The sequence below is a fragment of the Salvelinus namaycush genome, chromosome 31, assembly GCF_016432855.1.
Source record: "Salvelinus namaycush isolate Seneca chromosome 31, SaNama_1.0, whole genome shotgun sequence".
NCBI lineage: Eukaryota > Metazoa > Chordata > Actinopteri > Salmoniformes > Salmonidae > Salvelinus > Salvelinus namaycush.
Window position 1 is genome coordinate 21,194,879 of NC_052337.1, and position 27,643 is coordinate 21,222,521.

A 27,643-nucleotide genomic window follows, 5' to 3' on the forward strand; every position below is an offset into this window, starting at 1 on the left:
ACATATGTTCTCATGTTATTTGAGACTAAATTGATTTTATTTATGTATTATATTAAGCTAAAATAAAAGTGTTCATTGTTCATTCAGTATTGTTGCAATTGTCATTATTACAAAAATGTGTGTGTATGTATGATATATATATATTTTTTTAAATCGGCCGATTAATCGGCTTTTTATTTGTCCTCCAATAATCAGTATCGGTATCGGCGTTGAAAAATCATAATCTGTCGACCTCTAGTAGATATCAATAATAAGCTATATCCGTATCGCCTTAGACTACACCACTGCTGTCATCCTTACCTCTAAGCATTTAATCAAGTTGGATCATCTTTGGATGCTGACAGCAGTCGCACCATTGGAAGACACAGCTTGGACTGTAGCCTACCAAAGCCTATTCCTGCTTTTTTCCCGCGATCCATCAAACACATTTGGTGTGTCATCATAGTGGTCTCTGACTTGTGGTCAGACTCGCTCAGGTGGAACAAACTTAAACTTGCGCCTTTTTTCAATGCTGATTTGAATGTCATTGAGAAAACAGTGAAGTGTCAAAGATTTTTTGTTGCAAACATCCTTTCTGAATTTAAAAGTAGTCTTTGAAGTAATCATCTAGGTTTTCAAAAGCATCTGTAATCTGATTACAATATTTTTGCTGGTAATGTAACGGATTACAGTTACTGTTTTTTTGGTAATCTCTTACATGTAACAGATTACATGTAATCTGTTACTCCCCAACCCTGGATGTTAGGTACAGTGGGACTTTTTGTAAAATGGCTTTATAAATGAAAATATAGCAATGTATCAACCTATTTGACATCAAAGAAGGCCAACCAACTTTCTGGTATAGAATGCAGTGATGAGTACTACAATTGTTGCCCATAATAAAGCGCAGTGCGTGCGCTATGATAAACTGCATCTGACGGTTTAGGAACATCAACTGAATAATCTGCTTTCTAATATTTAGTGAGAGGCAGGACATGTTCCTATAAAAGAAGCCCATTTGTATTATCAGCTTCTTTACATTGCCATGACACTGGCTGCCACTGGATGAAGTAGGCTACTGTGATTTATTCTAAGCAATGCATCAACTCAATACTGCTTCTTACTGTCAGTATCAGTGTACTATAGGATCTTAAAGTACTGTAGCAAAGATATGTATAACTAACCCAAGATAGTTCATCTGTGTCGTTTACAGTGGGAGCAAATTAAGCATTGTGGGTAGAACAAGCAAGGTGAGCAAAGCCAAACTCGAGCTAGCGAGATATCCTAATGGCGCCTTTTTTGAAGTGAGCGCAAACTCAATTTGACCTTACACTCCTTCTAAAAACCGTCAAAGTCTATCAAACTTAGTGCACTCTGTTCGTAACAGATTTTCGTTTTGGAAACATAAAAAGTTTTGAGATCAGATGTTTCATCGATGAGAAAATTATCAGAATATCGGCCCAGTTTCACTTAGTTCCATCCTCTCCCACTGGACTTCCTCTCACGACCATATTTGGTGGTGAGAAAACGTAAACGGATGCTATGCTCCTGTGACGAGCCTGGGTTTCCCCTTCTGTCTGTGACTGTAGTGGAATCAAGAGGAAATGGCCTGTCAGATTGTCTGTATGTTTAATTTATCTAAACACGTTCATATTACAAAGGGGTCGTCTCCATCTAAAAAAGTGGGGGAGCCTCAACTTCTTTAGCAAACGTAAGATATATAATCATATATCGAGGAAGACAACAAGTCACATGTGGCATCGCTTTATGTTTTAACCGGAAGTTCTTCCTTTCTCCAGTTGCATTCTGGGTAGTCGTAAAACGCACGAAATACTCTCGCCGCTGATTCATTGGTCGCACGTTGCAGAAGCTTGAAAGTTGGAAGACCGCGGAAATCAACAAAGAACAACTTCAAATTAAGGTAAAAACAATGCTATATTTTAAGCAAGTTGCTAGATTGTTTATACTATCCAGCGAGCCCAAACCAACACACCCATCCTTGCCAGTTAGCTAAAGTAGAGATCCCCGGCCACAGTTGAGTAAGCTAGCTATGTAGCTACCTAGCTAACTACATTTTGCAGTTTAAATATGTTTGGGAGGCAGGTAGCAATGCGGTTAGAGCGTTAACACAGTGACGAAAGGTCGATAGTTCAAATACCCGAATCTACAAGGTGGAAATTCTGTCGATGTGTGCAAGACACTTAACCTGCATTTGCTCCAAGGGCGCCGTAACTACGATGGCTGACCCTGTAAAACAACACATTTCACAGCGCCTATCCGGTGTAACGTATGTGACAATGTTTTGAATTGAAAAATTTTCTTATTCACCTGGCTCAATTGTGGCGGTAGCGATTAACCTTGATACGCACTTTCCAGTAGAATTGAACATGTTTGTTTTCAATTTAGGCCACCGTGAAAGTTATGCGCAGGCTCAATCACATAATGTTAATACAATTGTAACCCAGGCCTAAACCAGCAAGCAGAGGTGACAAAGAAACTGAACTCCATGGCCAAGTAGAAATTCAGATTACTGTGACCACCACCAGGGGCGAAAATCTGATGTCAACTTTGGAGGGGACAATTACATGAAATTTTCTCAAGAGCAATTCCTGAGGGGGACACCAAAAGTAGTGCTGTAATACAGCCTACGTTGTAATATGTTAAATGTATATTGAGGAACCATAATTACTACTACTGGATAATTGATAGGTACAGTAGTTAACTGAAGGGTTGTCCCAACTTGTTTAAATCATTATAATACTACTAATAATAGTTCGTAGCAGTGTTCCTTATCAGTCCAGTATGTATGCAGCCATTTGTATTTACAACCAGCAATACCAAAAAAGGCCAGTAGGTGGCACTATGGGTGCAGTTTTCATAAATACAATGAACATGGTGCGATCTCATCTCAAAGAATCTCCATTGAGAACCATCACAAAGTTGGTCTCCGCACTGAACTGACCTTTTTATTTAACTTTTTCTGATTCATTTATATAGTCATTAAATGTGCCACTGGCCTGAGTCTATTACAACATCTTTACAAGAACAAAACACTCAGAATAAGTACAGTTCTAAAAGCGAGAACTACTTCAATGAATAACCCAAACAAATCAACCAAAATATCCTTCAGTAATACTTAGTTGTTGTTCAGTCAGCGTCTCAACTCTCCAAACAGCTTTGGACAAGTATGTCACAAAGTATGCAATTTAAAATAAAATAAATAATTAGTAAGTGTACTAAAAACTACTAAACAAAATAATAAATGTCATACTATACACCAGGGGTTCTCAAACAGGGGTCCCTGGTGTAATTGCAAGGGGTCCGTGAAATAAAAAAGTGTAATGAAGGTATTCAGCAGCACACGGATTCCAGTACCTTTACATATAATATAGAGGGGGTGGAGGACCGCTCAAAACCTTGCCTGCCTTGCCTCAAAATATGCAGGGGTTCCAGTACCCAAAAAAGGTTGAGAACCACTGCTATACACACTACTGAACAAAAGAACCGAACATATGTTTGCGGGTTTCAATGGATCCAACATTGCTGGCAGATATTTTCCCTCGAGACTGTCCAGTCTGTCTTTATGTACATTTCAGACAAAATTCTGATCAGCACATCAATTTGGTCAACCAACCCCCGCACCTCCACTGGAAGCCTCCTGAGGACCTCTGCTGCCTCTCCACTGCTGCTACAGGGGTATTTGATGCGAAAGAGGCAACTGCACTGAAAGAGAATCTATGTTCAGCGCAGGGTACTGATCTAGAGACTCATCCAACTCCCCCGTGAGAAGCGCTCTTTCCAACTTTTGCAGGACGTTTAGACTGTCCTGGTCAAAACGGTCGCCAAACTGAACCTCCACACCATCCAACACTTTTAAAAAAGCTGCCCTATAGTGATCCACTGCTTTGCCAGCAAATCGTCTTGGGTGTGTCTCAATGGATTCAATCAATGTCGTTGCTTTCTCATACAGTGCAAGGTAGCTTTTGTCATTCCTGCTGTTTACCCCACGTGCTGGATAACTGGGCACTGATTAGATTTAGCTGGTGTGCTGTTACAGTTACAAAGTGGCGGTGGGTTGGCAGTTTTGATGTGCTGTGCATTTTAATGGCTTTTCTCCAGTTCCTAAATCCTGCACTTATGAAGGCAGCATCTGCTCTTTGGCCAAAAGATGGCTGGCTTGAAAACCCTTGGCTAAACCCTTGGCTACAGTGAAAATACAACACTCCTTTTATTGATGGATTATAATGTAGCCAGGGGAAATCGCGAAACCATCTCGAAACGTCAACACTCAGTTGGCAAGAGTTTGTGGTTTATAAATTGTGGGTGTGGCTGATATGGTTTTGTACCATCACTGAGATAACTGGACAATGCTGTGCCACTGTCCCCTATACTGGTGCTGCTGGCAACAAGGTTGACACCTGGTCCTGCCGTGGCTGTGACACTGTCCTCTGAAGTCTCTCTCCCTGGCTCTTTCTCTTTCACCACCCTCACTGACTCAGTCTGTCTCCTAGAAAATAAATAAGGTGTTTGCCATACTCATAACTACCGGTACCCAAAACTACACAATCACAACAGCAATACCATTGCCTTAAACAGATTTTAGTTCAGTCACCAGTTTAAGTTGAGAGTGGGGGTATCCATGGCATTTTCCAATTATGTCCCTATTTTACAAGTCAAAAAAAGAAAGAACCTTTCATAATGTTGCCAAACAAAGACTCAACAAACTTACCTGAGACTCCCTGTCTCTGCCAGTCTGTCCCCAGCTCTGCTGTCTGTGTGCCATCTGTTGCCTGCTCTGCCTAATGACATCATTGTGAAACATTCTATTAGCATTTCACTTCTTTCTTATGAACATTTTATCAACTAGTCTTTGAGATAGTAGGCTACCTGGGTTCTGGCCCAACGCTCTAACCGCTAGGCTACCTGCCGACCCGTAATAAGGTACAAATAGTTTTCTATCTCTGGAGACACTGTCAATCTAAACCTTGTCTCCTTGTTTCTACAGGACCTCTGCAAATATGTCCATCGGCGTGCCCATCAAGATTCTGCATGAAGCAGAGGGTCACATTGTGACCTGTGAGACCAACACTGGTGAAGTGTACAGAGGCAAGCTCATTGAGGCTGAGGACAACATGAACTGCCAGGTGTGTCATCTGGCTGCCTTTAGGGTTCAGGCAATAGTTATTTTATTATTATGTGGGGGATTTGTTTGTCCCTTTTACAGAATTGTGTGTAGGAAGTATATTAACTCTTACCTCTTCCTTTCAGATGTCCAATATCACTGTGACTCATCGGGATGGCCGTGTAGCCCAACTAGAGCAGGTCTACATCCGTGGCAGCAAGATTCGCTTCCTGATTTTACCGGACATGTTAAAGAATGCTCCTATGTTAAAGAGCATGAAAAACAAGAACCAGGGCACCGGAGCAGGAAGGGGGAAGGCAGCCATTCTCAAAGCCCAGGGTGAGTGCCACTGCTTCTACATATACCAGTATGGGAAATTGTTGAGGGTCAATAACACTAATTTTCACTCGACTATGAGTAGTAACTTAATATTTTTTATCTCTGGTAACTTCTGTTCTTATTTAACTGTCTTTTCTGCAGTGGCTGCAAGAGGACGGGGTCGTGGCGGAGGAATTGGAAGAGGAACCATTTTCCAGAAGAGGCGATAGTATCTGCAATGGTTAATTAAAAAATATTGCATGGTAGTGTTTTTAATATTTTTTTCTTAAGAGAACACTTTTTTTCTTTAGCCAGACTTTTACATTTTGCAAGACGGACACATGTTTTTGACATTGTAATTTTTTTTTTATATATATAAATGTATATTTGTAATAAATTGTCAATTCCCCTGTCTGCTAACTTCTATTTGAGGTGCCTTTTGGTCTCTTATTGGGTGATTGTGATATGACCCTTAATGTCTATGGCTTTGGCATGCAATTACTTTTTTAAGAACTTTCATATTTGACCACCCTTTACCTAGCTATCTGGGTTGTAAAATTACTCTTACGTGTGTATGTTTTATATATATTACACACATACACAAAAAGTATGTGGACACCCCTTCAAATTAGTGGATTTGGCTATTTCAGCCACACCTGTTAATGACAGGTTTATAGAATTGAACACAGCCATGCAATCTCCGTAGACAAACATTGGCAGTAGAATTGGCCTTACTGAAGAGCTCGGTGACTTGCTGCTCCGGTCAACTGTAAGTGCTGTTATTGTGAGGTGGAAACGTCTAGGAGCAGCAACTGCTCAGAACGCGAGTGCAAGCTCACACAAGCTCACAGAACGCGAGTGCTGAAGCAGTGTAAAAATCAATTGTCCTCGGTTGCAACACTGACTACCGAGTAACAACCTGCCTCGAAGTAACGTCGGTACTATAACTGTTCATCGGGAGCTTCATGAAATGGGTTTCCATGAGATGTTCGATGTTTGTACCACATTGTGGAGCCAGAAATCATCAAGGCTATATTCGCCTATGCCAAGAAAGGGCAATTCCATGGCAAGTTTGTTTCGGTTATGCTCCGAAAAGCCATTTTCTTTTGTGACTTCAGGAGGAAATAATACAACCGTTTGTTTGAGAGGGTCCATCACCCCACAGCATTTCACCCACCGGCCACACGGTGTCTGCATTGGTCCAACAGGAATTTTGCTAACTATCACAATACCCCCGTTCTGTTTCTCTATGTAGCTAACCGGCAACATCAGCGATACTTCATACCTCAAGTGGCTAGTGCGCGGCACACCATTAACGTTGACAGTTGCACTGTATGACAAGGTAAGTTTTTGTGCAACGATTAGCTAGTAAGTATTTCTACCACCCATCACGTTAGGGGTCGAAGGATTGTTTTTGTGAAGCGCGAGCGTCGCTTTTCCCCCAACATATTTCTGTCTCGTGAAGCTAACTAAGTTGGCTAGCTAACGTTAGCTCTACAACCAAATACGACGATACGTGGGAAATCTGTCAAGGTGTATTGAAAATGTAACGTTTTAATATCGCTTACATAAATATGCAATTAGCTAAACCATGACCTTATTTAGCAATAAATACCCTAAACTATAGCTAAACTATTTTAAATTGCAATCTTCTTTAGGGTTAGCAAACTAGCTATTAACTAGAACGTTAGCTATGTAACATATCCTGTACAGCAGTAACGTTTGCTCGTTTTCTGTAAGCTGTTGTGAATGTGAACCTTGCATGGTTCTCTGTTTTGTGTGTTGGTGTGTGCATGTACAGGTTATAAGCATCTTCCTCGGAATGAGCCACCTGGGTACCGAATTGTGGGCTTGCAGAATAACGTTGACATTTAATGCAAATTACTTCCCATTCAATTGTCAACAGACCATATCGATACGTCATAGGCACCAAGTTAACATCATGATACCAAACTTGCCAAGTGTTTGCAACAACTCTTTGGTCAAGTATATTTGAAATAGGGCTAATGGGTTCCCAGATGTTTAGTCGTCAATCCCATTGAGCCCACTGCATAAATATTACAGTAGTCACATCAGCTATAGTCTGCTTGAGAGAGGAGATTCCTCTTGCCATTCACAGGGGCTTAACTGGTCTCGGGCTATAGATCAGTGACAGGGTTGATCTGTTAATAATGATGTTGAGAATACTCCTCTGCTATAGATGGCCCTGTGTGAGTGGTGTCCTCAGATTGAACCCCCCCCCCCCCCCCCCCCCCAGGTCAGATCATGTGACTTTTGTTATGATAAGAGCAAGTGGCACCTGGAGCAGAGTAGCATCTGTTTGTTTCCAGGCCTGGAAGCTGCTTCTTCAGCGATCCAGTGTAATGAGGAATCAGTGTAGTGTAATGGTTTCAGCCTCAGATCTCTAGGAACAAGGAAGTAAGTTGTCTTTGGACTCCATTTCAGCCGACTTGACAAGAATATGGACAAGAAAATGTGTTATTATGTAACTCTGGAGTGTCTGTGAATATCTCAACCACGGACTGTGTGCATTAGCATCTCATGCGAGTGGAAATAGGTGTTGAGCTCTGCCTCGTCAACCATCTGAGATCAAAGTAGGTCATGGGTAGTTGACTGCACTCCGATTATAGAAAGGCTAATGTACACAGTGGGTTATGCAGGCTAGCTAGGCCTACATCTTGGGCCACGTCTCACATAGTTCCTCTACTTTCCTCAAGCTAAATCAGGCTATCAGAGTTTAGTTGTGACACCAGGGGAGGTTACAGTGCTACTCTGCTCTGAAAAGAACGAGGGGGCACTTCATTGTTGGTTCTGATATCCTTTATTCTCTGTGATCTGTTGAAACTGGCCCCTGTTTGATATTGTATTGTTACTTGGTGATGAGGGACGGAGGAAAATTCACAAGGGTTATCTAATCCACTGCATGTTCTGGAAATGTTTCTCTTCATCAAAAGATAAATGCATACTACCTTGTTGTTGACTCTCCCCCAGCAGATGTAGACTGCCAGTGAGTGTGTGTGGGGGTGTTTAGTAGGAGGCTGTCTTGTGGATATAATGAGCTAGGGGTCAGTGGTGAAGTACAGCAGGGAGAAAGGCTGGAGAGAGAGAGCCACCACTGACAACACGAGCTATGAGCACCCACATCAAGCTGAGTGGGAGACGTGACTGAGGGGACAGGGAGAGGCAGAGCAGGAGACACACACAGACAGCGATTATAGCGAGGCAGCTAGAGGGAGTTTTATGAATAGAGAAAATGTGAAAGAGTGTTGAAAAAGAGTCAAGGAGAGAGCAAAATAAATGTACTCCAAGACTGTGGTGGTAAAGAGAGATGGATGGATAGGAGAAAGGGGGCCACCTGGAGGGGGCTTCTCTTCCCACACATGTTTTCCTCATTGTGATCTTGACTTGGGGACGAGTGTTTATCTTATTCTGGCTGCTTTGATTTTCCCTATCTATGTGGCACACTCAGCTCCCACACCCCTGAAAGGCAGAGTCAACATCAGAACAGATAATGGGCTAAGATATGGGGGGGGGGGGGGGGGGGGGGGGTACTTGAGATAGAGGTTAACAACCTTGGTTGGCTAGAATAGATAACCAAACCCCTTATGGAGGCTTGAATGAGTCCAACTGTTCAGAGATGTTGTTTCTGATTCCAGCCATATTTGGAGTTGTTAGCACATGGAGAAACTGTATGCTAGTAATGTCGTAGCCTAGCCTAAGTGCATACAGGTGTTGGTTGATTGGTTCTCAAGTTATGAACTTGCTCTGTGTTAGCATCATTTTCCTAGGATTTGTTTGTTGGCACCTCAACATGTTTTGAGTTGAAAGAGCTAAAAAGTTGTTGCAGGTTGGAATTCCAGGGGGGTCTGGCTCATCTTGCTATTTTGCCCATGAACAAGGTCAGGACCTAGGCTCTATGTCTGTCGACAGACCTGTGTTGTAACTGATAGCCTAAATTTCAGACATTATTATATATGTTTTTCATCCCTAAAGTTCTCTGTGTTGAAAGGTGAAATATCATTTTATTGTGTGTTTTCTCTTAGCTGTCTGCTCTCCTGAGGTAGACCACTGATGGAGCAGTGGCCAATAGGCTCTGGGGACAGTCTACGTAATGTTTCCGTGTGTTTCCTCCTGGCCCTCTCCTGAGGCCCCGTCGCCCTGTGGCCATGCCCCCCTGCCCACACACACTCACACACAGCCCCTGCTGTGCAGCGGCCTTGCCCCAACGATGAACCCTCACCCCCACCCTGTCCCAGACTACATGGAGTCCCTCATTGTGGTGACCGAGTACGAGCCCAAGGGGGGTGAGGAGGTGGAGGACATGGACAGCTCCGAGACCCCTGAGCCTGGCGCACCCCTCTTCAGAACCCCCTCCTGCGACCAGCTGTCCCACGCTGTGGGCCGCCCCGTGGCCCTGTTCCCCAAGCCCCAGGAGCACCGGGGAAGACTAAACCTGTCGGACAGGAAGCTGTCCCTGCAGGAGCGCTCCCAGACGGCCTCGTCTCCCTGCGGCTCCCCAGGGCTCAACGGCCGCTTCATCTACCCCTCGCTTCCCTACTCGCCCATCACCTCGCCCCACTCCTCCCCCCGGCTGCCCCGTAGACCCACCGTGGAGTCTCACCGCGTCTCCATCACTGACCTGCAGGTAGGCTACGGCCTTTTACCCTCCCACTTGGTGTTTTTAATAAAACACCATTTTTGTATTAGCCAAATTCTATGAACGCACATCAGCTGAACATGTGCATTTGTCCCCAGTGGTAAATGAAGCAGCATACTGGTATAAAGGTTGATTCTATATGAAGGTAAGGTCCATGGTCTCATTAGATGCCAGCTCACTCCCCATTAGATCTCAGAAGCATAGTCTAGTAGACTCCATGTAGAGATGATATGTATCCCAAATTGCACCCTATGGTCTCTAGCTAGGTTGTTACCCTGCTCCTTGAACACTTCTATACTTGACTCGATATAAACTAGCAGATCCCATTACTGATGGTTTGTACAGACTTCAATTTTGTATGTTTAGTCATGCTGACTTTTGGTAGTTTGTTTTCCAAGGTTGTCCATAATGAAGGTTGTGTTGGTCAGCACATTGCTTTTACATGGATTGTTGGTTCTGCTAATGCTATACTTAATGTGATGATTGTTGCAGACCAAGAAAAATGCATTAGTCAGCCAATTTCTTTTTTTTCTCTCTCTCAAAGGACTGCGTGCAGCTCAACCAGTACAAGCTCAAAGATGAAATCGGAAAGGTACTGTCGTCGCTCTTCAAAGCACTTCAGATTCAGATCAACTTTATTATACCACCAGGGGGAAATTCATTTGGTCATGTGCTTAAAAAGACGGTACATAAAACACGAAAACACAGAAACTACACAATAGAATTCATTAAAATTGCCATACTGAAGCTACACATTTAAAGTGGAAGTGCAATATGCTGTATACTCAAGGAACCAGACTATCTGTTGGTATTGGTATTTTTTGGTATTTGGTATTTTATTAGGATCCCCATTAGCTGTTGTAAAAGCAGTAGCTACTCTTCCTGGGGTCCACACAAAACATGAAAGATAATACAGAATGACATAATACAGATCATCAATAGACAAGAACAGCTCAAGGACAGAACTACATACATTTTTTTAAATTGCACACGTAGCCTACATATCAATGCATACACACAAACTATCTAGGTCAAATAGGGGAGAGGCGTTGTGCCGCGACGTGTTGCTTTATCTGTTTTTTGAAACTGGGTGTGCTGTTTATTTGAGCAATATGAGATGGAATGAAATTCCATGCAATAAGGGCTCTATATAATACTGTACGCTTTCTTGAATTTCTTCTGGTTTGGGAATTGTGAAAAGACCCCTGGTGGTATGTCTGGTGGGATAAGTGTGTGTGTCAGAGCTGTGTGTAAGTTGACTATGCAAACAATTTGGGATTTTCAACACATTAATGTTTCTTATAAAAAGAAGTGATGCAGTCAGTCTCTCCTCAACTCTTAGCAAAGAGAGACTGGCATGTATAGTATTTATATCAGCCCTCTGATTACAATTAAGAGCAAAACGTGCCTCTCTGTTCTGGGCCAGCTGCAGCTTAACTAGGTATTTCCTTGCAGCACTGGACCACACGACTGGACAATAATCAAGATTAGCCTAAACTAGAGCCTGCAGAACTTAAAGTAATTTAGTCTCAACTTGTTCAACAGCCACACCATTCATTACCAGATTCAGCTGAAGTCTAGAACTTAAGGAATGATTTGTACCAAATACAATGCTCTTAGTTTTAGAGATGTTCAGGACCAGTGTATTACTGTCCACCCATTCCAAAACAGACTGCAACTCTTTGTTAAGGGTTTCAGTGACTTCATTAGCTGTGGTTGCTGATGTGTATATGTTTGAATCATCAGCATACATGGACACACATGCTTTGTTTAATGCCAGTGGCAAGTCATTGGTAAAAATAGAAAAGAGTAGAGGGCCTAGAGAGCTGCCCTGCGGTACACCACACTTTACATATTTGACATTAGAGAAGCTTCCATTAAAGAAAACCCTTTGAGTTCCATTAGATAGATAGCTCTGAATCCACGATATGGCAGAGGGTGAAAAGCCACAACACATACGTTTTTTCAACAACAGGTTATGGTCATTAGTATCAAAGGCTGCACTGAAATCTAACAATACAGCTCCCACAATCTTCTTACTATCAATTTCTTTCAACCAAGCATCAGTCACTTGTGTCAGTGCAGTACGTGTTGAGTGCCCTTCTCTATAAGCATGCTGAAAGTCTGTTGTTAATTTTTTTTACAGTGATATAACATTTTATTTGTTCAAACACAATTTTTTCCAACAGTTTGCTAAGAGCTGGCAGCAAGCTTCTGGTCTGCTATTAGAACCATTAAAGTAGTGGAATTACTTTGGCTTCTGTCCAGGCCTGAGGACAAAGACTTTCCTCTAGGCTCAGATTAAAGATATGACCAATAGGAGTGGCTATAGAGTCAGCTACCATCCTCAGTAGCTTTCCATCTAAGTTGTCAATGCCAGGAGGTTTGTCATTATTGATCGATAACCATCATTTTTCCACCTTTCCCACACTAACTTTACAAAATTCAAACTTGCAATGGTTTTCTTTCATTATTTGTTTTTTTATGCATGAATGTGGTGGCTCACTGTTCGTTGTTGGCATTTCCTGCCTAAGTTTGCCCACTTTGCCAATAAAGTAATCATTAAAATAATTGGCAACATCAAATGGTTTTGTGATGAATAAGCCATCTGATTTGATGAAAGATGGAGTTGAATGTGTCTTTCTGCCCATAATTTCATTTAAAGTACTCAAGTTTTTTTCCATCAAGTTTTTTTCCATCATCCCCAAGAAAGTAGACCTCTCTGTTTGCATCACATACTGTACAGTATCAAGCATTTCCCACATATTATTTAGATACTGACTGTTAGCACTTGGTGGCCTATAGCAACACCCCAAAAGAAAAGGCTTTAGATGTGCCAAGTGAACCTGCAACCACAACACTTCAATAACACTTGACATAAGATCTTCTCTAAGCATTACAGGGATATGGCTCTGAATATATACAGCAACACCTCCCCCATAAGCATTTCTGTCTCTTCTATAAATGTTATATCCTTGTATTGCTACTGCTGTATCATCAAATGAATTATCCAAGTGATTCTCAGAAATGGCTAACATATGAAGGTTATCTGATGTTAGCTAGTTATTGATTTAATGAACAATATTGCTAAGGCTACATATATTAATATGGGCTATTTTCAGCCCTTTCCTGTGTAGATTATCGGATATAGACATAATACTGAAAAGAGCAGACAAAGCAAGAGAAAAAATGTACATTCAGCAGTCCATTAATCTGTGGGTGGGTGGGTACGTGCACACGCACGTGCACGTGCTGCGGGGTTGAAGCTATGAACCCATAGGCTTGGCTCTCTCATCCCTTCCAGGCTTCTGGGAGGGAGGGTGGACAATGAGCCTGTCGTAGCGGATGTAAGCAATGTCCCCACGGGCTCTGGCAGCTTTCATGGCTGGGATCAGTTCTTTCCTCTTCTGGTGCACAGCTTCAGGATAGTCCTCAATGAGGAAGATATACATTCCTTTCAAGTTCTTGGCTCTGTCCAGAACAGCTACCTTGTCCTTGAACCTCAGGAACTTGACCACTATCAGCCTGGGCCTATCACCTTGGCCGGTGGTGGGTTTTCCAGTCCTGTGGGCGCGCTCCACCTTAATCTTCCTGTTGTCCATCTTCAATTTCTCAGAGATCATTTCCCTCACTTTGTCCTCCGACGCCCTCCAGGTCTCATGTGGAGATTCTGCAATTCCGTCCATAACCATGTTGTTCTGCCTTGATTGTCCCTCGAGATATAAATCAGATTATCTGTCATTTTTATCATGGATTCACACACAGAACTGATGTCCTCTCTCAATCACTTTCAGATTACTGTCATCTTGCCGTTCTCCTGTTTCAACTCACCGAACTGACCCTGGGAGAACTGCAAACTGTTCTTAGTGGCTGTTGGAATAAAAGAGTCCCCATTTCTATCCGTTTTGATTTTATTTTGAAGAAGTCCCCATTCCTCTATCTATTTCCCACTGTGCATGTTAAAAAGATGGAGGATCATTAAGGGGCAGTTGCCATCATTCTCAGTTCTCCTTGCCAGCCTTGTCCTCATTTCAAATTCCCTGAAAATCCCCGGCCCAGGGAGAGTTAGAGGAGCATGAGAGGCTGGTATAAATAGCCCTAGTCTTCTGTCCTCTCCTTGAGTAGTGTGCATGGCGCTGAGTGGGTCTGTTCTGTTCTGTGTGGAGTAGTAGACAATGGGAGCCTGTCAGGATGGAGTTGGAGAGAGTTGTGTCCTGCTATCACCTCATCTCTAGTCTGGGATGGGCTTCCTGCTGTAGCTCCAATCTGTTCTCCCAGCTGGGACCTGCACGTGTGTGTGTGTGTGTGTGTGAAGGAATAGACTTTCCAACTAATTTGGCTAAGCTCTGTATATGTGGGTGGGTAGAGAAGCTTGATAGACAAACTAGATTGTGTTGCACTAATTAGGCACAAATCTAAGATGTGGGTGGGTAGATTTGAATTGGACTGTTGATTTTGAAGCTGCTCCTCATTGAGAGTACTCAGTCCATACATTTCCGATGGGTCAACTTGGGATAGCTATTCTGTGTGTGTGTGCATCCGTGTTTGTAGTTTTTATTTGTGTGGATGATTGACAGCTGCTGAATGTCACACTCTGTCTAACTGTTCTCCTGTTCTCTGACAAGGGCTCATATGGTGTTGTCAAGCTGGCCTACAATGAAGATGACAACACCTACTATGTGAGTCCTGCTGGCCACCGTACACACACACACACACCACACACACACACACTCACTCTCTCGCACTGTCATCATTAGGACTGATCGCTCTTGTCACGATACCATTATCGCCATACTCAGAGGTATCGTGGCAAAGAAACAAAACATGAAGCGGCCCAAATCTTCTTGAGGAAAACAGCCCTACTGTTAGAAACAAGCAGCCTTATGTTTTCACGCAGATCACATGATTATTTTCCAAGCTATTTTACACAATATGTTACATACAGTAGGTTTTTTAAAGGACCAAAAAGTTTAGTTTGCTTTGTGTCTACCTTTTTGCCATGTAAAATCCAGTATTGTAGTATCGCGATACTGTTATCATGACAACCCTATCGCTATGAGATGTGACAGTATGTGAAGCATAACAGAGGCAATTGGTTGTTCTGTAGTTCTGTAATGTGTTTCTTGTATTGTGTAAAAGTAGGGTAATGTTTCACATCTACTCCTTCCTCTATCCAGAGAAGCATGTAACTACACTTCTTTTTACTGTACCTCTCTCCATACTTTGATGTCAGACTTCTCTCCTCCTCCCTCCCTCCAGGCAATGAAAGTGCTGTCCAAGAAGAGGCTGATGAGGCAGGCAGGTTTCCCACGTAAGTACAGAGCCTAGGGCAGATAGGCAATCCATCGGGGAGTACATAGCCTCGTTCTTGGACAATAAACGCAAAATTACCAACATTGCCTTCCTCTTACCGAAGCATTTTCCGTACGTGAGTAGTTTTCTGTGATTTTGCTACACAACGTTCATGTAGATTGTTCTAAAACCTATGCATTATGTTGATTCCTGCTTTGAAAGTATCTGTCTGGAAAGATACAGAGCAGCAGAAGCAACCCAGGGTGTCAAAAACACTTTGAAATTTGACGTTTGGAGAAATGTGGATAAACATCAGAATCCGAAGTCAAATTGGTAAAACCATGAGATCTTGTTGTTCATCAAGTAGTCTAGGCCTAGCGCTGGAAAGTTTTTGTAGGTCATTAGCCTACATTTACTGATAGATTCATTAATTAGCCTACATGGCTATATAGCAAAAATATCATATTTAGAGTTAGCATTCTTGCTAAGGGTTTTGAGTTCCCACGTCCTCAAATGGTGAATAATATAGCCTATAGTGCAGTATGCACAAAGAGGTACCATAAGCCGCCTCCAACGTACTTTTAGAGAATTTGGCAGTACATCCAACCGGCCTCACAACCGCAGACCATGTGTAACCATGCCAGCCCAGGACCTCCACATCTGGATTCTTCCCCTGTGGGATCGTCTGAGACCAACGACCCAGGCACAAACTGTCAGAAACCTTCTCAGGGAAACTCATCTGTGTGTACATTGTCTGTGTGTACAACAGTCCAATTCATGTGTACATTGTCCTCACCAGGTTCTTGACCTGACTGCAGATCAGCATCGTAAACTGACTTTACTGGGCAAATGCTCACCTTTGATGGCTACTGGCACGCTGGAGAAGTGTGCTCTTCACAGATTAATCCCGGTTTCAGCTGTACTGGGCAGATGGCAGACAACATGTATGGCATCGTGTGAGCAAGCGGTTTGCTGATATGAACAAAGTACCCCATGATGGGGGTGGGGTTATGGTATGGGCAGGCATAAGATACGGACAACAAACACAATTGCATTATATCTATGGCTATTTGAATGCACATAGATACTGTGACGAGATCCTGAGGCCCATTGTCGTGCCATTCATCCGCTGCCACCCCCTCATGTTTCAGCGTTATAATGCGCTGAAAATGTCCCAAAATGTCCCCTTCCAAGACCTGCATACTCACCAGACATGTCACCCATTGAGCCCGTTTGGGATGCCCTGGATCGACGTGTATGACAGTGTGTTTCAGTTCCCGACAATATGCAGCAACTTCACACAGCCATTGAAGAGTGGTACAACATTACACAGACCACAATCAACAGCCTGATCAACTCCATGCGAAGATGTGTCACGCTGCATAAAGCAAATGGTGGTCACACCAGATACTGACTGGTTTTCTGATCTACGCCCCCACTTTTTTTTAAGGTGTCTGACCAACTGATGCATATCTGTGAAATCCATAAATTAGGGCCTAATGAATTTATTTAAATTTACTGATTTTGTTATATGAACTGTAAATGTAAAATCTTTGAAATTGTTTCATGTTGCGTTTTATATTTTGGTTCAGTGTAGTTACATTTATCACAATATGACTTTTTGTCCATATCGTCCAGCTCTACTAGGTAGTACACTACTTTGGGATTCTGCTGCTGTAGACTAACAAGCCCACTACACTCTCTTTGCTCCTGTCCACCTGCAGGGAGACCGCCACCCCGAGGCGCCAAAGCAGCCCCTGAAGGCCTCCCTCAGCCCAAAGGACCCCTGGAACGGGTCTACCAGGAGATTGCCATCCTGAAAAAGCTGGACCATCCCAATGTAGTGAAACTGGTAGAGGTGAGACTCTGCAATTTGGATGGCGTTGGTCCTCTTAACTCAAGCTCTTTGTGTACTGCCAATACATAATACAATACCATTGAGATTGCGTAGTCTGCACTGTGTCCTCGACCCTGTCAGTGATTGCAAGTTTACTTGTGTTTACCACAGACTGCTAGTAGTGTTCCTCTCACCTGCTTTCTTCTCCTGCCAGGTTCTGGATGACCCTGGTGAGGACCATCTGTACATGGGTAAGATTGGCCTGATTCTCTCTCTGCCTGGCAATCCGCATGTGCGCACACACACACACGTCCCACTCACGTCCTAATCAGACCTACACACAAGTTAAATTATTTCCCGAAGCTATTATAAATAGCGTTGTTGATGATGATGTTGTAGTAATGATGGCATCTTTGTTCTGTTCACAGTGTTTGAGCTGGTCAAACAGGGGTAAGTTAAGTTTTTTTTACTGTAATCATTACAAGTTGGAATGAGCCCAATCTCTGAAGCACTGACATAGGGCCCTATAAAATCTGTATTTTTTGTTGTTGCCTGATTCCCAAAATTCAGTTCTCTTTCTAGGTTTCAGTTTTTCCCAGTTTTCATGTTCAATACATTTAGTTGATTTCATGTTCAATACATTTAGTTGATTTCATGTTCAATACATTTAGTTGTTTCTCTAGTATACTCAATAAATGTTTTTAACATTGTTGAATTCCGTTTTAATGTCTGGATAGCGTGATTCCGTCCGCGTTCTCTGCATCGCAGATTTTACAGTGCCCTACTGTAACGCTCTCTCTGTGTGTGTGTGTCTGTCTGTGGGTATGTTTACCTGCGTAGGGCTGTGATGGAGGAGATGCCCACGGACAAGCCGCTGAATGAAGACCAGGCACGGTTCTACTTCCAAGACCTGCTCAGGGGGATTGAGTTCTGTGAGTGGGTTCTCTTCTCTAATCTCAGAACTGTCTGTTCTCTACCTCTCTTTAGACGCCCACTGCCTCCTTTCCCCGACGCACATCATCTCAGTGGCTTTTAGAGGCATTATTGCACTCAAACAGGACCATATTCCCTATAAGTGCACTACTTTTGACCAGAGACTTTACATTACATTTTCTTTTGACCAGAGCCTATGGTGCTCTGGTCAAAGTAGTGCGCTATATAGGGAAAATTGGTCCGTTTGGGATGCACCCCAAGACTTACCACTAGCTCTGTATTCTACCAGAGCAGTACAGACAGAGATGTGGAGGCAGGGAGATGCACTGTATGGGCACTAGAAGCAGCACTCAAAACCTCTCTCCCTCTCCCTTATACTACTTAGTCAACCTCCCTTCACTAACAGACAAGGTAAGAATCGTTATGTACCTGTATGATCAGGATGTATTATACTAAGGCGTGTGTAACAGATTGAGATCGTACAAAATAAACTCACCCATAGCTTGAAATGTTGCTAATTGCGGCATTAAATCGGATCCTTTTCAGTGGCACAAATGGTTTGTATGCTGTCAATCAGGCGTTTACAGGTGTTTGCGAGCAGAGAGTAACTAGTTCGAGCCATGGACAGGGACAGTGAAGGAAGCGATACTGTTAGCAGCACAGTGACACCGGTTACATGTGTTGTTGTGGTTTTACAGTGCATTACCAGAGGATCATCCACCGGGACATCAAGCCCTCGAACCTCCTAGTTGGGGAGGACGGTCATATTAAGATCGCTGACTTTGGGGTCAGTAACCAGTTTGAGGGGGCAGACGCCCTTCTGACCAGCACGGTGGGCACGCCCGCCTTCCTTGCCCCAGAGACCATCTCCGAGACCAGGAAGAACTTCTCTGGCAAGGTGAATGTCACCCCCTGGAAGGCTCTTTGGAAATTAAATATTTTCCTCTGGAATTCCCATAGGGCAACTCGTATGGGACAATTTAATGATATGGGTTTAAGTCAATTTCTGTTTCTTCTTGTAGGCATTGGATATTTGGGCCATGGGAGTGACGCTCTATTGTTTCGTGTTTGGAGTGGTAAACCTCTAACCTTTTTCCTTAACTGTGATGTACATATAACCTCACAATCCACATCGCATAATGCAAGGTCAGGTTTAACACTGATACTGAACAGTTTAACGTTTACATTTTGATACATCATTGTTCACCTCACATGTTCACTTTTGACAACTGAGTTGACTGTAATTTTACTCACATCAACAGTGTCCCTTTATGGATGAACGCATCCTTAGTCTTCATCAGAAGATCAAGACCCAGCCAGTGGAGCTGCCAGAGCAGTGAGTACTCCATTCAACTCTACTGGGAGTAATATGATCCATTCCAAATAGATAACCATAAGCATAAGTCCTCCTCTTGTTGTGGCCCTACAGTGCAGACATATCTGACGATCTGAAAGATCTGCTACTGAAGATGCTGGACAAGAATCCAGAGAGCAGGATATCAATACCACAGATTAAGGTTTGCTTCTTTGTGATTTTCTTAATATGTTTATGGTGTGTGTGTGTGTGTGTGTGTGTGTGTGTGTGTGTGTGTGTGTGTGTGTGTGTGTGTGTGTGTGTGTGTGTGTGTGTGTGTGTGTGTGTGTGTGTGTGTGTGTGTGTGTGTCGAAGTAAGTAATCTCAAGCAATGTTTCAGAAATCCATTAATTTATTCTGGATTAATACATTTGTGTGTATGTGTGTGCTTACATGATGTTGAGATTGTCTCTGCTCCTCCCAGGTGCACCCGTGGGTGACGAGGCGCGGAGCTGAACCCCTCCCTCTGGAGGATGATAACTGCTGCATGCTGATTGAGGTGACCGAGGAGGAGGTGGAGAACTCTGTCAAACACATCCCCAGTCTGGCCACTGTGGTGAGTGGTGGGAGGAGGACACACACAGGCCACACTGCCCTGCCTTTAACACTAGATTAGACATGATAGCACTGGATTAATGGCTCAGAACTCACACTCGGGCTCATTTTACAGCAGGCAGTTTCTTGCTGTCCTGGGACATGAGGTCATACTTTGCAGTTCACAAAAGATACCTTGTTACGAATGTTCAATTATTGGTTTAGTATGTTCAGTTTCCTTTTAGCTCTTTGATTATTTCATCTACCTTACTGTCGTACAGTTCGGTAATTAAACTGTTGTTACCAAAGAAGTTATAGAGTTATTATGGCATGAGTGCAACTTGATATGAAGTGTTGCTAAATATCTAACTAATAAAATACTTTGTTTGAACTATAACCAAGAAAAGTGAAAGTAGGACTATGGACAATAAATGATCTGCTCATAGCCACCCTGTGACGTGATTCATTCTTAACTCTATGGTATAGCCCTTTCAAAAAGCCCACGACATAATACAGTCTGAAATCTGATGTTGTCCCCCTACAAAGCCACTGACACAATACAATATCACTCAGAGTTGTGTGGTCAGATCACTGATGTCTGTGTCTGTAGATCCTGGTGAGGACCATGCTGAGGAAGCGCTCCTTTGGGAACCCCTTTGACTGGGGCCGTCAGAGGACCGAGGACAGAGGCACCAGTCTGTCTGCACCGGGACACATGCTGACGTAAGTCCCCCACTTAGGCCTTTCACACTGCTCTCTAGGCAGTGGATGAAAAGTATTTTAAAAGCAGTTAGGGTTGCAAAATTCCGTTAACTTTCCCCAAATTCCCCGTTTTTCCAGAAATCCTGGTTGGAAGATTCTGGATTTTCTGCTTTTTCTGGAAAACCTTGGAATTTGGGGAAAGTTACCAGAATTCTGCAACTCTAAAAGCAGCAGGGTTGGGGTCAATTCCATTTCAAACCTGTCTATTCAGGAAGTAAACCAAATTCCAATTCCAAATGTTCCTCATTGAAAAGCATTGAAGAGAATTGGAATTTCAATGTACTTCTTGAATGGACTGGAATTGAAAAGGAATTCCCCCTAACTCTGAAAAGCAGTTGAAGGTTTTTAATAAATGTCATGTAGCTTCATATAACTCTGGAGAAGCTCTGCTACGGGCTTTTTTGTACATGGGCAACATTCCTAACTAATCTGATCTTGCAAAATGATGCTCCTTTTTATTCTCATTCAATAAAAGTAGGATGTTACATAAAGGGTGTTAAGATTTCTTCTCTCCCTGCGCGACCAATGATATGCTTGCCGGCACTTGCTGTGGCAGCCTCTTAATCTGTCTCCCCCCTCTCCTGCCCACCAGCAAAGGGAGAATGGCCAATGTGAGATACTGCTACATTCATAGTAACCAAAGAAGGTAAAGGACTATGGGCCTGCCACGGCCTTGCCTGCCTATCTATCTCAGTACTATTTAAGTAATATGAAACACACTTAAGTCCATAGGCATGAATGGTGTTAGTTTGTCAAGTGCTCCTGTGTAACAGTTTAACATGGAGTCTATTAAATAATTATAGTCAATACACAGGGGTACTTGAAGCCATGTCTGGGAACCTCTTGCTGCTAGTATCTGTTATGAAGTGGGGTTGCCTACTACCGAGCGCAAATGTAGGTGTTTTTGGCCAAGTGTGTACTGTACAGCAATGAGCACAAACCGTCAACTTAGAATCTCATTATCTAAACTCTGATTGTAATGAACTTCATAACATGATCAAGGTCAACCAGCCTGACTCAATCCTTGGCCAAGCACTACAGAATTGTAGCCTAAACACTTTGCCTGTGAAAACCCTGAATTAAATTTGTCTAAAGTATCTGGTAAAAATAAAAATACATGGGTTTCTGATTCCTCTGCATGCAGCACAACAATAGCCTCCTCCCTCGCCCAAAGACATACCATTGAACTACTTTCATGTTTTTTTTGTGTGTGTATTTTACCTGAATGTTCGACTAACAGCTTGCTAAGTTCCCTCTGCTTGCTCTCTCCAGTTATGTAACAAATAAATGGTTCCACTGAGTTTCCCAGCTAAACTGAGGTTAACTAACCATCTCTGCAGTGATAGAATTGACACAGGTACTTAGCACTGATGGCTGTATTCAATTCTGCTCCTCCGATCTGTTTCCTAGGAAACAAGAGAGCATGGAGGGCATGAGAAGTATGGACCTGCCCTTCGTGGGAGAGGATGAGGCTCTTTCCTGATGCTGTGTGGTTTTTAAGCGTGAGGGTTGGGGCATGCTAGCGACTCGACTTGCAGTCCGCCCTCAAGCCCACGCTTCACTCACTGCTTTATGCTGTGGCGGCCACCAATGTTTTTTTTTTTTTAGGTGGACGGGACTGTTGGAAGAGCTCCAGGACTTGTATAGAGACGTGACTGGAGCCTGGACACCCTTCTGGGGGAAGCTCCCTCATTGTCACTCACTAACCCCTTGTCTGTAATGCATGCTCATGTTTCTAGGCATAGCATGCTCTGTCTCAGGCCTCTGATGTACAGGTCTGTTAGCCTAGGTACCTGTGTTTCTCCACACTCTCCACCATTTGAAAAGGCTCTCACGTGTAATGCAGGGGTATGGGGGCAGGAGGGAGGGAGGGAGGGGGTGTTTGTGGATGGTTGTACATTTCAAAGGGTGACTCCTGGCCCCCACATTTCAGCAGAGCAGAGTACTTGACTATTTAGGGTTGTCTGTACCACTCATCAATGTGGACAGTTTAGGAACATTCATGTTTTCAGTGGAAACCTGTATAGGAGAGGTTTATTGAGATGAAAAATGTTTACTACATTCATAGTATGCATGTGTGTCTGTTGATTTCTCAATGCAAACATTGTAGAAGCGACATAAGTTGCACATTAATAGAATTAGTTGTTGCTGCACAATCTATTTGTTTTATTTATTAAGTCCTCACTAATGATTCATTGTAAAATGTCTCCCAGTTACTACAACTGGTAAAGAGCTTTTAAAAACGTAATGAAAGTAAATGTTTCTAATATATGTGTTTAGCAAAGGGGATGATACAGTGTTGAAGCTGAAATCAAAATCACGTTTGTTTCTTTTTATATGGTAATAGATTTACAGATCTCATTTTCAGAACACCAAAAAGAAAATGGTTATCATATTTTTTAAACAAGTGAATGGCAATGTCATTGTGAAATTGTATCAATTACTGGCTCTTACAAATACATTTTAATACCAAGCATATAGCCTAGTGCGGCTGCAGACCTCTTGTACAATCTATGCATGACATATCTCTTATGGAAATGTTGGAATTAGTTTGACATGGATAAAGTTGTCATCAGATATGGTAAGATACAAACGAGATGGTAGAACTTCGACATTGCCAGTAGAGTGCAATCCTTTTAAATTCTCCGCTTTTTCTCAATTTTTAGATGAGCCCAAAGTGGTCGAATAATCTACCCAGTTCTCTAGTGGCATGTGTTTTTAACCTCTTGCCCTTTTTGCATATAGTTAGACAATGTTGGTGTACAGATCACTTCAGTCACTGAACATGTTTATGATTCCATAAGATATGATTGAAACAACATTAATTCAACAATGAATGCTTCCACATAGTGATTATTTCAGCACCAAAGTGTCATTTTCTTGCATGTCACTGCTGTTTGTGAAAACACTGAATTGTATGTTGTGTTTTTTAAGACTTACTATGCACTCTGTTGCAATGCTGGACCCTCAGTCAGCCTGTCATGTATGCTATGTTGTTAGATGGTATCTGAGTGAGGAGGTCTCTGTATAGCTGACCACTTACAGTGTCTTCAGAAAGTATTCATACCTCTTGACTTGTTCCACATTTTGTTGTGATACAGCTGGAATTAAAAATGAATTAAATCGTTTTTTTCTCACCCATTTACAAACAAAATGTAAGCAAATGTATTGAAAATGAAGTACAGAAATAGCTAATTTACATAAGTATTCACACCCTTCAGTCAATGCATGCTAGAATCACCTTTTGCAGTGATTTCAACTGAGTCTTTCTGGGTAAGCATTTAAGAGCTTTGCACACCTGGATTGTAGTATTGGCCCATTATTCTTTACAAAAATGTTCAAGCTCTGTCATATTGGTTGTTGATCATTGCTAGACAACCATTTTCATGTTTTACCATAGATTTTCAAGCAGGTCTAAGTCACAACTGTAAAAATTCACTGTCTTCTTGATAAGCAGCTCCAGGGTTGATTTGGCCTTGTGTTTTAGGTTATTGTCCTGCTGAAAGGTGAATTTATCTCCCAGTGTCTGGTGGAAAGCAGACTGAACCAGGTTTTCCTCTAGGATTTTGCCTGTGCTTAGCTAGATTTCTTTTTTATGCTGAAAAACTCCCGTCCTTAACGATTACAAGCATACCCATGACATAATGCAGCCACCACTATGTTTGAAAATATGGAGAGTGTTACTCAGTAATGTTTTGTATTGTATTTTCCCAAAACATAACACTTTGTAGTCAAGGCAAAAATGTAATTGCTTTGCCAATTTTTTTGCAGGATAACTTTAGTGCCTTGTTGCAAACAGGATGCATGTTTTGGAATGTTTTTTATTCGGTATATGCTTCCTTCTTATCACTCTGTCAATTAGGTTAGTATTGTGGAGTAACTACTATGTTGTTGATCCATCCTCCGTTTTCTCCTATCACAGCCATTAAACTCTGTTTTAAAGTCACCATTGGTCTCATGGTGAAATCCCTGAGCGATTTCCTTCCTATCCTGCAACTGAGTTAAGAAGGACACCTGTATCTTTGTGGTGACTGGGTGTATGGATACACCATCTAAAGTGTAATTAATAACTTCACCATGCTCAAAGGGATATTCAATGTTAGCTTTTTTTTTTTTTTTACCCATCTACCAATAGGTGCTCTTTACAAGGCATTGGAAAATCTCCCTGGTCTTTGTGGTTGAATTTTTGTTTGAAATTCACTGCTCGACTGAGTGACCTTACAGATAATTGTGTGTGTGGGGTATAGAGATTAGGTAGTTATTAAAAATCATGTTAAACACTATTATTGCACACAGTATGAGTCCTTGCAACTTATTTTGACTGACTTGTTAAGCTAATTGTTACTCGTGAACTTTAGGCTTACCATAACAAAGGGGTTGAATACTTATTGACTCAAAACATTTCAGCTTTTCATTTTAAATGTATTTGTAAAAATTTTGAAAAACATAATTCCACATTGACATTATGGATAATTGGGTGTAGGACAGTGACCAAAAACTGCAATTTAATCCTTTTTAAATTCAGGCTGTAACACAACAAAATGTGTAAAAAGTAAAGTGGTGTGAATACTTTCTGAAGGAACTGTAGTATAAAAGTACCTGTTTGTGAGATAGCGATCTAACCATCTTGTCAAATGTTCAGGGGGGGCCCTTTTGAAAATAATCTAACATTTAAATTATGGATAAGATACTGATGAAAATTACAAGATCAGTCCAAATAAAAAAAAAATCTGGATAAACACAGTCATGATTCACAATCAGGGGTGTAACTTTGGTTTTAGAAGTGGGGATTACATAACTTTTTTTTTATTTTTTTTTAAATCCAGGGATAAACACTCCAAACGGTCTACCCAACTGCTCGGAGGCATCCGCATGGTCCTAAAGCACAGCAGACTGCACCGTTGCCTCGTTTTGTATCACATTCCAATGATAAAACTGGGGGGGTGGACAAAAATGCAAATTCAGAATGTGGGGGGGACTTGTCCCAGTGAAGGTTGCACCCCTGCTCACAATTAAAACGCTACATCAGTTGAAGTGTTCTCTTTTCTCTTTCTGTCAAAATGTATAGTAAAAAATATGTTCTGATATAACCCACCATCATGGGTTTAAGTTAAACTGTTGAAAATGTCGAAGACAAACCATATTTTATCATCCCTCCACATGAAAGTGCTCCCTTCTCCTAAGAACAACATATCGAAGAAGAGGTTGGGTTTGACTACAGGGTTAAATAAAATTCTACCCCCAGAATGCTGTATGATATTTGTATTTATACATATATTTAATCTTCGCTTTTTGTTTCATCACAATCTGTGCCCTATCTTATAGAAATGGCTAGGATTACCTTTACTGTCCATATCACACAATGTACTATGGTATAATGTCATCCATTGTAGTGAGACGTTGTGGCCTCTACCCAAATGCATGCCAACATACTGTAAACATACCATTGAATTGTCATAGCATGACAGAGCTTCTCACAAAATGGGAGCTCATAATGAATTATTCTATTCATCTTGCATCCAGTTCTTTATTTGAATAAATTACAGTTGCCTTTCTGCAATGTGTGTCCTGTCTCTGTCACATTATTGTTGAGTATTTTTTTGCAGAAGCGTATTGTGCACTTGTTTTTTCGGGCCATCATAGGTGTAATGCCCAAAGATGTGTATACATTGGTAATGGCCAAATTTTATGTAGCTACATCAACTTTTACTTTACACAAAAATGACCACCAGAGTGCATCCTATCCCATTTCATGATACAGGATGCACTCTGCACATTCACTGCCTTGGTAAAAAAAAATTGCCTATAGCTGAATAATACTTGTTATTAATCAAGATAAGCCTAATAGGTGAATGTATTATCAGATTTGTACAAACCAGCTTCAAGCAAACTTGTTGAATGTCTATGGTAAATGTATTTCATGTAGGGAATAGGGATTTTCGTGTTCTGTAATAAATTAAGAGTCGTTAATTTATTATAATATGATATTCAGATCAACATTTTGGGAGGACATCTAGACTTGCTATACATACGTGAAAATGTTAAGAGAACAAACGGTTCTTCAGAATATAAACGTTTCTCATTGCGACAGTGGCAGCTGTCTGTGTTGTGGTTGGTGTGGTGTGTGGGAGGGAAAGAGAGCCACTAGGCAACAGTTTCATCGGTCTCACTTTTTACGGAGTGACAGGTTGAAGCGCAGTGAGCCCTGTAATTGCAGGGTGTTCCCAAGGCAACAGATAAGGCATGCATTTCGTCAACCTGTTTGGGTTCAGTTTCTGCAAAACAACTGAGACTGACGGTGACAGATTGAGACTGACGCATTGATTGCTCTGTTTGGTCGAGACGCAGTAACATTTAAAGTGTTGCGGCGCTCGCGCCAATCTAGTCATTACATCTTCTATGGGAAATATATATTTTAATCTACTACGCAGCCGAGGAAGTTCATTGAAGAAAACGCTTGTCTACACAACAGTTTGCCGCAGTAAGTAGCATATACATGTAAAACTTGACAGTGGCTATTTTGTAGCCATCAATTAAAGCCTATAGTTTACAAATATCACCTGTTAACATTATTTGTTTTACGCTTTGAACGCACACACACTTGCAACTTTTTATATTTTAGCTCAGTTCCAATATATTTCCCCCAGCTGCTCTGCTTTCACAGTAGCCGACGTCCAAATGGGAATCATGTGAAGAATTTACATGTGATTGAACATACAAGACACAAACTAGGCTACACCTCAGAATGATAGGTCAACTTTAGAATGATATCATATCCCAATAAAAGTAGAAATCTTATGCAGTATCATGCAACAGTTTATTATATCCTTGGCATACACTTAAACATCCTAAAAT

General features: G+C 41.9%; 3 protein-coding genes across 3 annotated transcripts in view; all 3 read left to right on the plus strand.

The window, feature by feature from the left end:
- Window positions 1–1,629: 1,629 nt before the first annotated feature.
- On the plus strand, window positions 1,630–5,845 carry LOC120026002 (small nuclear ribonucleoprotein Sm D3-like). The gene is made up of 4 exons (XM_038970779.1): window positions 1,630–1,900; window positions 4,985–5,123; window positions 5,248–5,440; window positions 5,582–5,845. Exons 2-4 carry the CDS (start codon window positions 4,998–5,000, stop codon window positions 5,647–5,649), a joined length of 387 nt encoding a protein of 128 aa, XP_038826707.1. The 5' UTR covers window positions 1,630–1,900; window positions 4,985–4,997; the 3' UTR covers window positions 5,650–5,845.
- Window positions 5,846–9,481: 3,636 nt separating this feature from the next.
- LOC120026006 (calcium/calmodulin-dependent protein kinase kinase 2-like) lies at window positions 9,482–22,633 on the plus strand. The gene is made up of 16 exons (XM_038970782.1): window positions 9,482–10,064; window positions 10,621–10,668; window positions 14,702–14,755; window positions 15,336–15,387; window positions 17,093–17,226; window positions 17,420–17,456; window positions 17,634–17,655; window positions 18,046–18,137; window positions 18,837–19,036; window positions 19,161–19,214; window positions 19,401–19,474; window positions 19,568–19,655; window positions 19,917–20,048; window positions 20,637–20,749; window positions 21,381–21,434; window positions 22,199–22,633. Exons 1-16 carry the CDS (start codon window positions 9,531–9,533, stop codon window positions 22,269–22,271), a joined length of 1,761 nt encoding a protein of 586 aa, XP_038826710.1. The 5' UTR covers window positions 9,482–9,530; the 3' UTR covers window positions 22,272–22,633.
- Window positions 22,634–26,979: 4,346 nt separating this feature from the next.
- LOC120025940 (dual specificity testis-specific protein kinase 2-like) overlaps window positions 26,980–27,643 on the plus strand; it is a 28,589-nt gene continuing 27,925 nt past the window's right edge. The window contains exon 1 of the mRNA XM_038970671.1: window positions 26,980–27,269. Within this exon, the coding sequence (XP_038826599.1) occupies window positions 27,188–27,269 (82 nt within the window). The 5' untranslated portion in view covers window positions 26,980–27,187. The remainder of the gene's footprint in view (window positions 27,270–27,643) is intronic.